Source organism: Camelina sativa, chromosome 5, assembly GCF_000633955.1.
Source record: "Camelina sativa cultivar DH55 chromosome 5, Cs, whole genome shotgun sequence".
Classification (NCBI taxonomy): Eukaryota; Viridiplantae; Streptophyta; class Magnoliopsida; order Brassicales; family Brassicaceae; genus Camelina; species Camelina sativa.
This window is the reverse complement of record NC_025689.1, coordinates 13,549,448-13,563,141: the sequence shown is the minus strand read 5'-3', so window position 1 is coordinate 13,563,141 and position 13,694 is coordinate 13,549,448. Positions and strand designations below refer to the sequence as shown.

Genomic DNA, 13,694 nt, shown 5'->3' with positions numbered 1-13,694 from the left:
TATTCTTTTCTTTGGTTTATATTATTCTTATTATATGGAAATGATTGATTTGAGTGGTAAAATATAAGAAGAGGATTTTGCTTTCTGTCGTTTGTTTGGTTGGTAGGATTCGTAGAATATTTATAAGAGGTTTTGGGATATTGGATTGAAGCTGTGTTGGGAGATTTATTAAGAGAAGAAGAATTCAACGGGTTCTTTTTTTTTTTTTGCAAACAAATCCAAAGGTTTAAGAAATTATCGGAAAAAGAAAAAAAGAAAAAAAAAAAAAGCAAAAAAAAATCCAAAGGTCACCTGTCAAAAAAAAATTATCAGAAAAGAAATCCAAAGGTTTTTTTTTGCTTGTTTCCTATTTTTTGTCAATAATATGTCTTTGTCACATTTTTTTAAAAAAATTTCCATTGTCTATGGAGAGAGAGACAGAAGGAGGAGATATGAATATTTTGAATTGATCGTTTGTGAGTTGTCTTGACAATATTTCTAATACCTTAGTTTCAAATAGATCAATAATTTTTTTAATGGAAACAAAATGACTCAACATATATGCAGAACCATGCCTAGGATTATAGGGGCCGGAAGCGGTATTTAAAAAAAATGCCTTAAATTTTTTTTAAAAAATCTCTGATTGTTGATGGCAGCCAAACTAAAAAGGAAGAAAACAAAAAGATGCATAAGTTAAATTATATGTTAATGTTTTAGTGGTGATTAGTGGTGATCGACTGATCGTGATCGGAGAAGTGAGAACAATGGATCTCAAAAAATCTCGAGTTTTCTATAACCATCGTTGCTCTCCTTTTCTTTTTACCACATAAAATCATTTTTATTAGGTCTAACTATTAGGTTTATTTGGGAAAATTAAGGCTTTAATTTTTTTTCAAAAAAACGGACCGGAAGCAAATGCTTCTTTTGTTTACACGTAGCCACGGCTCTGCATATATGACTGTGAGTTAAGGAAACTTTTGATGTTATCTTTACCACCAATGAGGTTGGTTTCAACTTACTTACGTACCGAAATGAACTTTTTCTTTTTGTTTTTGACAGTTTTTTTTACCTTTAAAAAGGCATAGTTTGGGAGTCAGTATATCATACCTATTAGGCTATTACTATTAGTATTAACATGATATGCTCCAAATCATCAAAATAGCATTCTTAAATTCATAATCATTGTGTTTCGTTGTAAATTCTATTATTTTCTTGAGTCAACGGCTGATTTTACCAATTCAAGTGGTTTTTATTCCCACCCAAATAAATATACCTATTTTAAAGAAAAATCCAAATGAATATACTCTTTTAAAAAAACAAATCCAAATGAATATACTTTTTTTTTAAAGACAAGTCCAAATAAATATACTATGTCGTCATTTTAAATATAAGTATATGACTATTTTTTAATTATTTTTCTGGATAAAAATAATTGATGATATTTTGCCTTTTCAACAGCCTAGATTATTCTCATATATAGAAGACATGAAAGCGAAATTTATCTTAAAAAGATATATATATAGAAAGGGTTAGCAATTAGCATATAAGTTTTTTTTTTACTATTGTTTACTTTGTGTTTCTTTGGACAGTTTTTTTCAGCTTGTTTACAAATTGTTTTTTTTAATTTCTTTTATCATTCATACTAGTAGAATCTAACACTATATCTGTTTCCATTTACTGTGGATTATCTGGTCAATCTGGAAGGATAGGAATAAAAAGGTTTTTCAGTATATTGAGGCAGAGCCACTTGATGTTATTAATCATGCGGCTAATGATAAATTATTATGGGAGGAGGCCAAGTCCTTCATCTCGGACTCCCTACATTCTTTGCCTTTGGAGGTTCGAGATCCTTCTCCCCGGTGTCAGATTGATGGATCTTGGAAGGTTTCAGATCTTTTTGTAGGTTTGGGCTGGTGGTTTTGTAATAGTGAGAATACAACGTTGCTTATAGAGCACGAAGCCAGCGACGCAGCCCTTCACCCCTACATTCGGAGCTCCAGGCTCTGATTTGGGCGATGGAATCCCTTTTGGTGGCGGGTGCTGAATGTCAGATTTTTGAGACGGATTGTGCAGAACTTGTGGCGATGGTGCAATCTCCCGATGAATGGCCCGCTTTCTCCAACCTTTTGGATGATTTCAGCTTACTTCGACTATCCTTTCCCTCCTTCATGCTTTCCAGGATCTCCCGCACGTCAAATGTAAGGGCAGACTGTCTTGCTCGCTCCTCGAGATCTTTATCTTTTGTAACTTCTTTTGTAAACTCGTACCCTCCGATTTGGGCAACCAACCTTGGAGTTATTTTCTAATTTAATGTTTGGTTGACAAAAAAAAAATCTAACACTATATCACCAATCATAATTATATTTTGATTAAATGGATGATTTATAGTTTAATAAGGACATTAGATTTTTTTTTTTTTTAACTATTGGGCCACAACAAGCCGGTCTATTAGCCAAATCTCTATATTCGTAGTATATTCGTAGGAAACATGGCTTGATCCCTGGTGTGATGGTGTCTTGTGCATTAAGGACTTAACATTGGTCAGTGCACTGAAGTTAGGATTGGCTTAACACTTTTTATTAACTTTTTTTTATATCAGACCAAAATAATAATAATAATATCAATAAAATATTTTTATCTGCTCAAGTCAGTTAACAATGCATTTATTTTTATGTTGCTATATATGATAATCTAAAATCTCGAGACATTTGGCCGATTTATTTATGATTAAGGGAGTGGAAGACTTGGTAAGTGAAAGCCGGACCAAAGAATTTCTTTTTATTAAAAAAAAAACAAATGGAGCAAACACAACCCATCTTACAAGTTACAACACAGACTAAAAAACATGACATATGACTTCACAATCCATACTTCCATTGACAATTTGACATGAGTGGATTACACCACTCGGAGTCTTTTAATGTTACTCAACCCCCGTTTTTGGTGATCCCAAAATTGTTGTTCGCGATTCTTTCGTTACAAAAGTTTATTTTGAAGATATGACCTATATATTAACGGGTCCGATAGAGTTTAATTACAAAATACATCGTTGTCATCTAAGCTTTGAAATTTAGTCATAGTGCGTATTATATAACTCAATCGGTCCAGTCCATTTGCATTTTTATGTTAAAGCGGTTCATAATTTTCCGCTAAAAAAAATTCTTGGAAGCCAATAATAATGTCCTTTAGAGGGCATGTGGTATAGAAATTGTTGTCTATTTCGTGAGACTAGACTTTAAACATGACCAATGGCTTTGACTAATATGTAGATTTGCTAAATTGATGGTTTGTGCCATGACGAGAAGACGCACGATTTCCCCAATCGTCATTTCATGGGAGGACAAACCATTCTTCTCTACTTGTGGCAGAAGACAAAACATTTGAACTTGGGCTTCGATTTCTTTTAAAGCCCATTTGGATAGAGCCATATGTGTTTGCATTTTACTCACACACTTGACACTTGATGCTTTAATTTATGGGCCAACTTAGATGAGTAATATATACTGGTTCTTGCCTTACAGTACTTTCCGTATCCAAATTTGTTCATTTAAATTAACAATTAACTTGCACAATCTCGAACTTGATATGAGCTGGACCAGTCGGCCAAATAGGGTAACACATTCACCTTGATTTCAGTGACCAAGCAATTTTTCTTTTTCTTTTTGTCGTCAGTGATCAAGCATTTAAATCATTTTTAAAAAACTTATACATTGGAAACAATCGGTATGTTTTAAAATTTCCACATTTACGTATCTTAGGGATTTTTACCAACTCTGCTTTCCAATTTCCAATGCTTAATTAATGTACTCTACAATCTATAGTATTAATCTTCGTGCATATATACCGATTATTTCCAATGTACAAAAAATATCCCAAGAGAAAAGAAAAAAGCATGCAAAAAGCGTAGCATACACTATTAACCAAAAATCAAAAGCTTTGTGACTTGTCAAAAAAATAAAAATAAATAATAATATAGGAAAGATAAAAAGTTTATAGGTATCTCAATACATTATGTAACTCGTAGTGTATTACACAATTTCGTTATTAGGTAGCTATGTTATACATACATATGAAAATATCGATCAGATATGTCTAGATTTCTTAATTTTATTACATAGAGAAGCTGGATTGAAGAGACATTCAATCTCTCTAGAAACATTTAGAATGATCATTCTCTTGCTTTTATAAGAATTCCTGACCTTAAGGCTTCTCGACGGTACTCTTTTAGGTTTCCTCGGCGCCGGTGGACAAATGTTTGGAATCGACGGTAAAATCTGGTCGAGACGAGTCGGAGTCTTACAATAATCTTCTTCTTCTTCTTCGTTCTTGAAGTTTACTCCTTTACGTGAGCAATTACTTGCTTCTTTCGATTTAGTTTCAAGATCTTGATCTTGATCTTGATCTTGATCTTGAAATTCTTGATATATAGGAGAAATAGTGTGGAACTCGGGTTGTGGTGATGTTGTGTGAACGGTCCGGTCTGAAAAACCTAATGAGGGTTCACGGAGGAAACCTAGCTCCGTCTCGCAGAGATTATTTTGATCGGAGAGATAAGTTCCGGCGTCCGAGAAACCCATATTTGAGAAGAAACGTAGCTCAAACTTAAAGCATAAAGGAGAAGAAAATATAAAATTTTGATGAGAGAGAGTGAGAGAGAGAGAGAGAGCGATTTTAATGGCTCTGGTGGCTTAGTTTGCTATATATAATAGTACTGGTAATACTATGTCCGTGTAAATATGAATTTTGTTTATGTAAATAATGTTCTCGTTTGCGAACATTCGGGTTTATAATTAATGTTGAAGGATCCGATGCAACAACTATACTTTATGTAAGATTGCTTGATTATAATTAGTAAGGTTTTCGTAAAAAATGGTTAGTCTCTCTATACCAATCACATGTTTCTCGCCTTTTGAGAACACATTTTGCTTTAAGATCCAGAGATGACTCTTTTAACCACACTCAGATATTTTCTACGTAGCAACGAAAAAAGAAAAAGGTTTCGTTTACAAGTATACATACAAAGCCTCGTTTCTATTAAGTTTTCTTTTCATAAAACCAGCATTTAAAATATAAAATATTAACAAACAATAAAGAAGAAATTAAATTATACACTCATGTTTAAATTTCGAATTCATATGTGTCTCATTCTCTCATACTGGAGGATTAGTAAAATTTGTATTCCATAAAGAGGCATATGTATAATAATAGTGTAAAGATGAAAAAAAGCTTGAAAGCGTATTGACATGAAAACAAGAAAAGGCCAGTTTTGTTGGTTGAAAAGAAAAAGGTCAATTAGTTTCCTTTATTCATAAGCTAAAAGAAATTATTGAATTTAGTGTCTAAAGGAAGATAAGCTGTCTCTTTCATCTTATTTCAAATTTTGGTTAATCGTATCATCATTTTCTATTATTTTACTTTCTCACTCTGATCCTAACTTTGATGCATGTGAACATCAACCTCACATGCCTTCTATCTTATCACACCCACCTCTATATATGCACTCACTCCTACAACATCACCATATCTATAACTACATTACTTAGCATTTAACTTGACCTATCATACATCCATTACCTTTTGTGTGTATAGATCGATTTAACTGACAAGATAAACAAATCGTTATGCCACTATACAGCTCTATAGCGATTAAAAAAACGATCCGTTAGCATTAAACTATACCCACCTAGATGACAAAAGTCTTAAGTGTGACAATCTTAAATGTTTCTGATATAAAATTATATTCCATTGACATATCTCAACATTTGTCACTGATAACGAAAGTCAACACTAATAATAGATACTGAATATGTTTGTCTTTGTTATGCCCATTTGAAATTGATGTATAAACTAATTACAAAACCACACCAACAAAAAAAACAAGATCTCTGGAGATAACTGAAGTTCTTGTCCGGGTTTTGTTAGATTAACAAAACCCCAAACGCATGTGTTTCTTTTTCTAAAATAACTAAGTTATTAGAGACAAGACATTATCTACGAAATGTTTAATAAAGCATATATTTTATATATGTAAAGTTTGTAAACACGTACGTACATATACCTACGATAAACTGTATTTTCATTATATTTAAAGTTTCCAAGGCTCAACTTCCAAAAGTAAATAAATCCAAATTTTCTTCACGTACTTTAGTTAGAAACGTTCAATCAAATCACAAGAGAATCTTGGTTATGCGAAGCGGACAAAAATATTAAGATAATTTATTCTAAAAATATAAATCAACTATAATCATAAATCACTGTAAAACTTGCAAAAAAAAAAAAAAAACAAATCGTTGAGACGATTAAATTAAGAGTCCCCAGTAGTTACATGCAAAAACAAGCGAACGTATAACGCATCATATGATCATCAGTTCATAACAATTTCTGAATGAACATTTTACAGTATATATAAAAAAAAAATCATCTAACACTCGTTTGAAACGGGTTTCTATAAAATTATGTTGGTAGACTAAACAAATCAATACGTTTTTTAAAAAGAAAACTAGAAGTAATTCCTTGGTATGTGCTTAACTACGGTACCTTTACCCACAAACAAGAAACGAAATGTGAATGGTGGCACCAAATGCGTTTGTTAGATTTGTTGGAGATCACATTATCGATCACTATCTACCACCATAAAGTAATATCACAATTTTAAATTCTTATTTAATATTAAAAAGAAAAGAAGTAGAGATCTAAATTCTTGGGATTCTTTAACAATGTTATCCCAATCAACAACTTAAGTTAAGCAGATAATTTAACTTCTTGTTCAGGTAAAAGTTAAAATATCAGTTAGCTTAGTTTATCCACTTTTTTACCAGTAAAAAGGGATAAATAAATAGAAAAAGTTAGCACACACACTCTCAAGGAAACATAATTGAATTATTTCTCATGCTCAATCATTTTGCCTCCCATCTTTTGTTTCCTCCTCCTTCTTTTGCCTTCGTTGAGTTTTAGTTTCAATTTCAGTGTAATTACAATCATTGACTATTAATAATGTAGTTTTGGCCGAACATATATTTTTAAGGACAAGTAAAGATTAAAACAAAATCTTGTCTTGTCACATACATGCTTTGTTTGTAGAATAACTTATTATATGTCTATTAATTTGTCTTTTATCTGATGAATATATGTCTTTTTATAACTTATTATTTGTCTTTTTAATTAGCATTAAAAAAAATGAAAGATATATACTGCATACGATGTACGCCATCTTGGAGAACAAGAGTTTAAACTTTGAAGTGACAAAAGGTTCGGTCATATCATCAATCTAGTGTTGCATTCATACGTGTCGAGTTTAAAAGAAAAAAAAAATTGCAACTTATGTTGAACAACGTGACCATCAACTATAATGTGCTTCGTCCTTTCATATTTGTAGATTACACTGCTTGCAACATAGAGAACGGCTTGATCTTTATCACAACAGAGTTGTGGTTTCGGAATGTATACCAAGCTAATAGAGAAAGTGTTGCGACCAAAGAAGGCTCAATAGTTGCATTGGCATTTGATATGTACTCTTTCGCCATTGCTCATGATAAATGTTACATATTTCTTGAATGAAACACCAAGGAAATCACAATGGCAGATAAGAGAATATTTGGAATAAGGGCAAAAATCTCAATCTACATCAGTGAAAGCTAGAACAGTCATAGTACGTACATGTGTTTTGGGATAAAACAATACTTGTTGTGTAGATCATTCTTAAGATAGTGTAAAACTCTTTGAGCAATTTGTAGATCCACTGAACAAGATGCGTGCATGTACTGACAACTGACAAGGTCGTACCTCCTTTAAAAACAAAAAAAGGTAATATATATAGCCTTAGCCTTAGGCCCCCAAATTTTGATATATGTTTGAATGTTTAAGTTTTAACATTAAGGAACAATATTTTAAAAGAACATGAAATTAACTTATTACTCTTTTATAATTTCCTAGTTAGCTATTTTAAACGTAACAAAACTCTTTATTTATCGATTTACAGTAACAAAAACAGATTTTAAAAAAAACTGGCAAAAGATTAAAAGAGTGTATATTAAAAAAACTTGGATTAAAAGAATAAGCTTTTCACTTTTAATGGTCACCAATTTTGCAAGCAACTGTCCAATGATGATTCATGGATATGATTTACGTCTGCAGTCTGAACCCAATAAATGAAACATTAGTACTCAAATTGTGAAAGTGAAAGACGTTCGAGTGGGGTTTACAAATTTTATCTTAATGGTACCACAAACAATTTATTATATAGTACTATATTTAGTTTTTAAATTTTGAGCCAAATCAACTCCTAATGCCAATAAAAAAACTTACTTATAAAAATAACAAATGATAACTGTTTTAAAGCCACATACACACACACCAAAAACAATTGTTTTGAACTTTGAAGAGACACACAAGACTATTGTCTCCTCGGATCATTACAAAACTCCAAGACTGCATTAGCAGGAGCTCTAGTCTTAAGAATCATCTCCTCAAACTCATCTTCTGGGTCTGATAATGCAACTATTGCTCCTCCTGCTCCAATGGTAGCTTCATCTTCATGTATCACAACTGTTCTTATCACAATATTGAGATCGAATGTACCATTATATGAGAAATACCCAATTGAGCCAGAGTAAAGTCCTCTCGAACAGTTTTCTAGAGAATCAAGAATCTCTACAGATCTTAGTTTTGGGGCACCGGTCATTGAACCGCCAGGGAAAGCTGCTCTTACACATTCGACTGGACTTATATCCGGTTTTTTCAGTCCACGGATCGTGCTCACCATAGTGTGTACTGTTGTGTATGATTCCACGTCCATTAGGTTAGGTACATGGACTGAGCCAGGCTCACAGACACGACCAAGATCATTCCTTAGAAGGTCAACAATCATCAGATTCTCGGCTTGATTCTTCTCACTGTTTACAAGACAGAGAAAGAAAGGAACAATGTTAAAGTAGCATTAATGCGGGACAATTCAGAAACACGTTATGGCCAAGAGCCCAAGACTTAAGCTCGTCAAAGAAGTAATACGTCACATACTTGACTAAACAATCCAAGACACTCATGATATGCAAAGACTAAGTAATGGGAAAATGTGTTTAGGGTACCTGAGTTTTAATTGCAATTTAAGAAGTTCATCTTCTTCAGGTGTGGAGCCACGAGCTACAGTACCCTTAATCGGCTTTGCTTCTAGCATTCCATTTCTGTCCAGCTTAAGAAACCTTTCAGGGGACGAACAGCATAAAGACAGATTTGCATTTGAGAAGTTGAGAAAAGCTGCATATGGTGCTGGATTCCTTTCTCTCAGGTGGAGATAAATCCCCAAAGAATCAGCATTGCCTATATTCCTTCTGTTCTGAGTAGTGAGACAAAGCTCGTAGCTCTCCCCGTCTTTGATGTACGCCATACAGCTCTCAACATCATTTATATACTGCTCTTTGGATTTGTCAGGGATAAAACTTTCTTTGCATTGAGATGAATCTATAGTAGGAACTGTTTGATCCTTCCACTTTCTCGTGGACGAGACCATCAGGCTAGTGAGCTTCTCTTCAGTATCATTCAGGAAAGAGCTTTCTGTGGTTCCGTCTTCGTAAAGAGATAATACATAAACGTCATCAAGATGATGATCAATGGCGACAACATTATCTGCAAAGAAAAAACATGCATCTGGAGCCTTGGATTTGTGAAGATTACTTGGCATTCCACATTCGACTTTAATATCATACCTGCAACACATAAAAGATAATTTAAAACATTCAATCTAGAAGTCTTCTAACAAAATTGTAAAATGGAAAAAGCTTGCAAGAGAGATTCACGGTCTAGATAATTAAACACATACCCAATACAACCTACGTATCCACCACAAAAATCAAAAGGCAACCCTGTGAAGTCCTTCTCATCATAAGAGATGGATGCAAGCTCCTGGGAAAAATACAGTTGACATCCACCAATGAGTCTCTATATTACTATTCTAGAATATAATTTACTTCACTCTCAAAAAGGAGAGATAAGCTTTGACATCCATAGTTCCATACTGAGTAAAGTCTTTCTTCATACCTTACGTAGAAAATCAAGAAAGCCTTTTTCCAAGAATCGTTTCTCAGTAGAGCTCTGAGCATCTTCAATCAGAAGATGTCCTGCATGTTTAGATGTAATCTCGCTGAAAATAAAAGTCAAAAGTTCAATGTTTCAGTCACATGATATAATGCATGACTGTGTAGATTATCTTAGCCATATCAATATAATCTCACAATGACCCAAGCACATATGTACGGTTAAGAAAATGTGCAGGAAGAAGGGTTATGGCGCTCAAGTTTAAAAAAGAACATAAACCTTTGTCGTATAGAGAAAAAGTAGGTCATGCATAAAACCTTTGATCAGATAAACTAAATGTCAATTGCTTCCATAGCGATCCACCTTTACCTCCCAGGAAAGAAAATCGCCCTCTAGCCTGGAACAGTGGGAAGCATTATTCTTTAGAATAAAACAGAGGATAACTAGTCACAAGGAGGCTAGCACAATAAAACATCAATAATAGTCAGCAACTATGGTGAGAAAATAGACTACCAACCTTGTCACTAGAAGAAGTATCCAGCCAAAAAGTATCATTCCCTTTATTTTTGCCAAAGAGTTCTATGAATATATTTCTTGCTCCACCAACTTTATGTGCAAGACGTTCATGCTTCTTCCATTTCAACCTCAGCAATTTCGTATGAGGTTTTGAATATGATAAATCCGCCAGGTCGAAGACGTCTACACCATTTGTCTTGGCAGCAAACAGAGACTTCTTAGGGTTCTCATAATAACTAGAACCATTTCCTCTAAATCTATTTCTGGAAAGTTCCTTCAGGAATTGAGTAGCACCAGTCACCTGCATGTTTGCTAAAAAATATTTATTATTCAGGAGAAGCTCCAAGACAGTTAACCATAAAGTTACACCACAGGGTACTAGAACTAAATTAAGTCATAGATTGGGACAAGGGAAGAGAGAAGCACAAATGACAATCTATTTCTAATGAAAGCATTAAGCTTAAAGGAGCTCACCAGTGTCATTTATGTTTCTTCGAAGCAAGGATGGAGATCTAGAGCGACTCCAATAATCCACAGTTATGTCTTTGAAATTTTTGAATAATTGACTTCCATAGGTAGTAGCAATACTCTCTGGATGAAACTAAAAGCAAAATGCATGTCAAACACAGCCGACCAATGGAGGAAAGAAACTTAGTACGAATATGATCTCTAATAATCATCAAACCTGCAAACCATAATGGGGAAGTGAAGAATGCATGATGCCCATGAGAATGTGTCTATTATGTTTTCCATCAACATGGGACGAAGGCCAATGACTTCGATTTTCCAACTTTTCTGAAACAGGGATGACAGATCCGTTTCCCAGTGGGCTTCCAATGTTCTTCTCAGAGAAAGAACCAGTGTCATCATAAATCGTCCATGCTATTGGTACAAGTTCCTTTGGTAGTGATTCCTTATCTATGATTAGTGAATGATATCTAACAACCTGCAGAATTGAACCCGCAACACAAATTTTACTCTGTATCTAGAGAGATCAATGAATATTGCATGTATAAAAGTAGGTGACCTGCCTTGAAATCAGAGTTTCTCCCAGATGGAATGTCAGAAAACAATGTGTTCCCATCATGCTCAATCCCACTACAAGAAGAAGATGGAATGAAGAGTAAAGTATCTAACAGACACTGAGAAATGAGAAATAAAGCCAGGAAAAGAAGGTGATTAATCAAAGGCACAGAGAGAGCATTAGAAAAGTCCTGCATACTAATCACATTTGGTCAATACCTCAACCGTCCATGGACTGGTTCCGGGGCATGCACTACTTGAGCTCCATGGACATAGCCCAGTGCCTGCCAAAGCATGATATTTTTGTTAACAGAAAGAGCCATAGAGACAGAGATAAACAACTACTCATTTTCATTACAGTAGCCACTAAGACTGGAAACGCAGGAAACACTTAACAAATGAAGCACCGCTATGTTTATGAAGATAATATTACCTGGTGGCCAAGGCAGACGCCTAGAATTGGAATATCACGACATTCACGCAAAAGACGAAGACATATTCCTGCAGAGCAAAACAAAAGTTGGAGAAAAAAAAACACAAACAAAGGTACAAAAATTCAGTAAAAAGCTAGATTAACTGGCTGATACCAATATCAGCAGGGCACATGGGTGAGCCAGGACCAGGTGATATAACAATATTATCAAAAGCAACATCTTCATATAAGTAATGGTAAGCTTCTTCCCACGTCCACTCATCATTTCTAATAACCACAGGAGGCACTACACGGGATACCAAAACAAGAAAGTGTAAATAAAACACTGAATCCATCTTTAGAGATTAACAGAGAGAANAAAAAAAAAAAAAAAAAAAAACTAAGAAGCTACCTCCATTAATAGTACTCAAAGCCTGATAAATATTGAATGTATAACTATCATAATTATCAATTAACAAAGTCCTCACAGCACCAAGCTTCTCTACAGGTTCTCTTCTCTGTAAACTCTTCTTAACAATCGACGAATCTTCCAATTGTCCCGGCACAAACCTGCTCGACGCCAAAACTTTCCCCGTACTACCACGAAGACAAGGCAAACCAATGTAATTCCTCTTCCATTTCTCATCAAACTTAGCCAATTCAGGAGGAAACAACAACCGTCTCGCTACCGGAAACCTCAGAGCATTTTCACTTTGAGATGTTGAACAAAACCAAAAATTCATGTTCATAGCTCCTGTGACCAAAAGGGGACACACACAGAGGTTTCTTAAAACAATCTTTTGGAACTTTATACTCAAAATACACATTATCACAAATGGTTCTGAGAGTGTGAAAACTATATACCACAGACCAAAATTAGGGTTCATATGTGACATAAATCAAATTCAAAAGTTCACATTTCCTAAACATCAGTATCGATTCCCAAATCCAAAAAAAAAAACTATACAATATATCCAAAATTACGAAAGTGGAACGAGAAGCATAAGGTCTGATTCAATCTCACTACTTAATCTACTCCGAACGATCTAATAAATTAAACACAAGCATCTGGAGAAAACGAAGAGCTAGATAGTGGGAGGGAAAATGAAAACGAAACGAAAAAAAAAAAAAACACTTACGTTTAACGAAACGAAACGAAGATGATTTCGCAAAAGCTTGAATCGTATAAAGGAAGAAACTGGAAGAAGCTTTTGTGCTATTGCTTTGCTCTGAGAGAGAGAGAGAGAGAGAGAGAGAGAGAGAGAGGAATCAATGGTGAGGAAGGACGAGGGAGGAAGAAAAACAAATTGGCTTTTTATAACGAAACGAAGAAAATTAAAAATAGAAATAAACTTTTTAACTTTTACAATAAAGAATCATATATATAAAAGTAGAGTTTCAGTCTCTCCTTATTGGTCCACTTGGCAATGCAATTTTAACAAAACAAAATTATATTAAAACACAAATTTAAAACAATTAATTTTCACATTTAACTCACATAATATAAAACTGAAATCTTTATACCTTCTCCCTATAAATTATGCATTAACTTTATTTCTCCACTAAGTTGTATTAATCAATTGTATTAAAACAAAACAATAAATTAGAATTGTAATTCTCATTTTTCTAAATGTAATTTTTCATCATTTCTCTTCCTATAAATACTCATTATCTTATTCTCTTAGTCTATCACTCTTTCATTCTCTCATCTTCTTCCACTACTCTCAAATCTCTT

The 13,694-nt window shown here is 33.9% G+C and overlaps 2 protein-coding genes across 2 annotated transcripts; both read right to left on the bottom strand.

The window, feature by feature from the left end:
- LOC104786811 lies at window positions 3,951-4,735 on the bottom strand. Its single transcript, XM_010512266.2, has one exon. The coding sequence runs from the start codon at window positions 4,554-4,556 to the stop codon at window positions 4,062-4,064; it is 495 nt and encodes a 164-aa protein (XP_010510568.1). The 5' UTR covers window positions 4,557-4,735; the 3' UTR covers window positions 3,951-4,061.
- Window positions 8,265-13,256, bottom strand: LOC104786810 (aminodeoxychorismate synthase, chloroplastic-like). Its single transcript, XM_010512265.2, has 14 exons — window positions 13,099-13,256; window positions 12,372-12,713; window positions 12,135-12,266; window positions 11,981-12,048; window positions 11,767-11,831; window positions 11,556-11,622; window positions 11,210-11,470; window positions 10,999-11,125; window positions 10,526-10,836; window positions 10,326-10,405; window positions 10,012-10,114; window positions 9,794-9,876; window positions 9,063-9,680; window positions 8,265-8,870 (listed from the first exon to the last, which is right to left on the bottom strand). The coding sequence occupies exons 2-14, from the start codon at window positions 12,706-12,708 to the stop codon at window positions 8,372-8,374; spliced, it is 2,751 nt and encodes a 916-aa protein (XP_010510567.1). The 5' UTR covers window positions 12,709-12,713; window positions 13,099-13,256; the 3' UTR covers window positions 8,265-8,371.

What these genes read in the sequence shown, in the direction of transcription:
- LOC104786811 (XM_010512266.2), bottom strand. Translation starts at nt 4,556, where the DNA reads ATGGGTTTCTCGGACGCCGGAACTTATCTCTCCGATCAAAATAATCTC.
- LOC104786810 (XM_010512265.2), bottom strand. Translation starts at nt 12,708, where the DNA reads ATGAACATGAATTTTTGGTTTTGTTCAACATCTCAAAGTGAAAATGCT. An exon ending in TTCCCCATTATGGTTTGCAG is followed by an intron (nt 11,126 to 11,209) that starts GTTTGATGATTA and finishes TTTTGCTTTTAG; the next exon opens with TTTCATCCAGAGAGTATTGC. An exon ending in AAGAAACATAAATGACACTG is followed by an intron (nt 10,837 to 10,998) that starts GTGAGCTCCTTT and finishes AATATTTTTTAG; the next exon opens with CAAACATGCAGGTGACTGGT.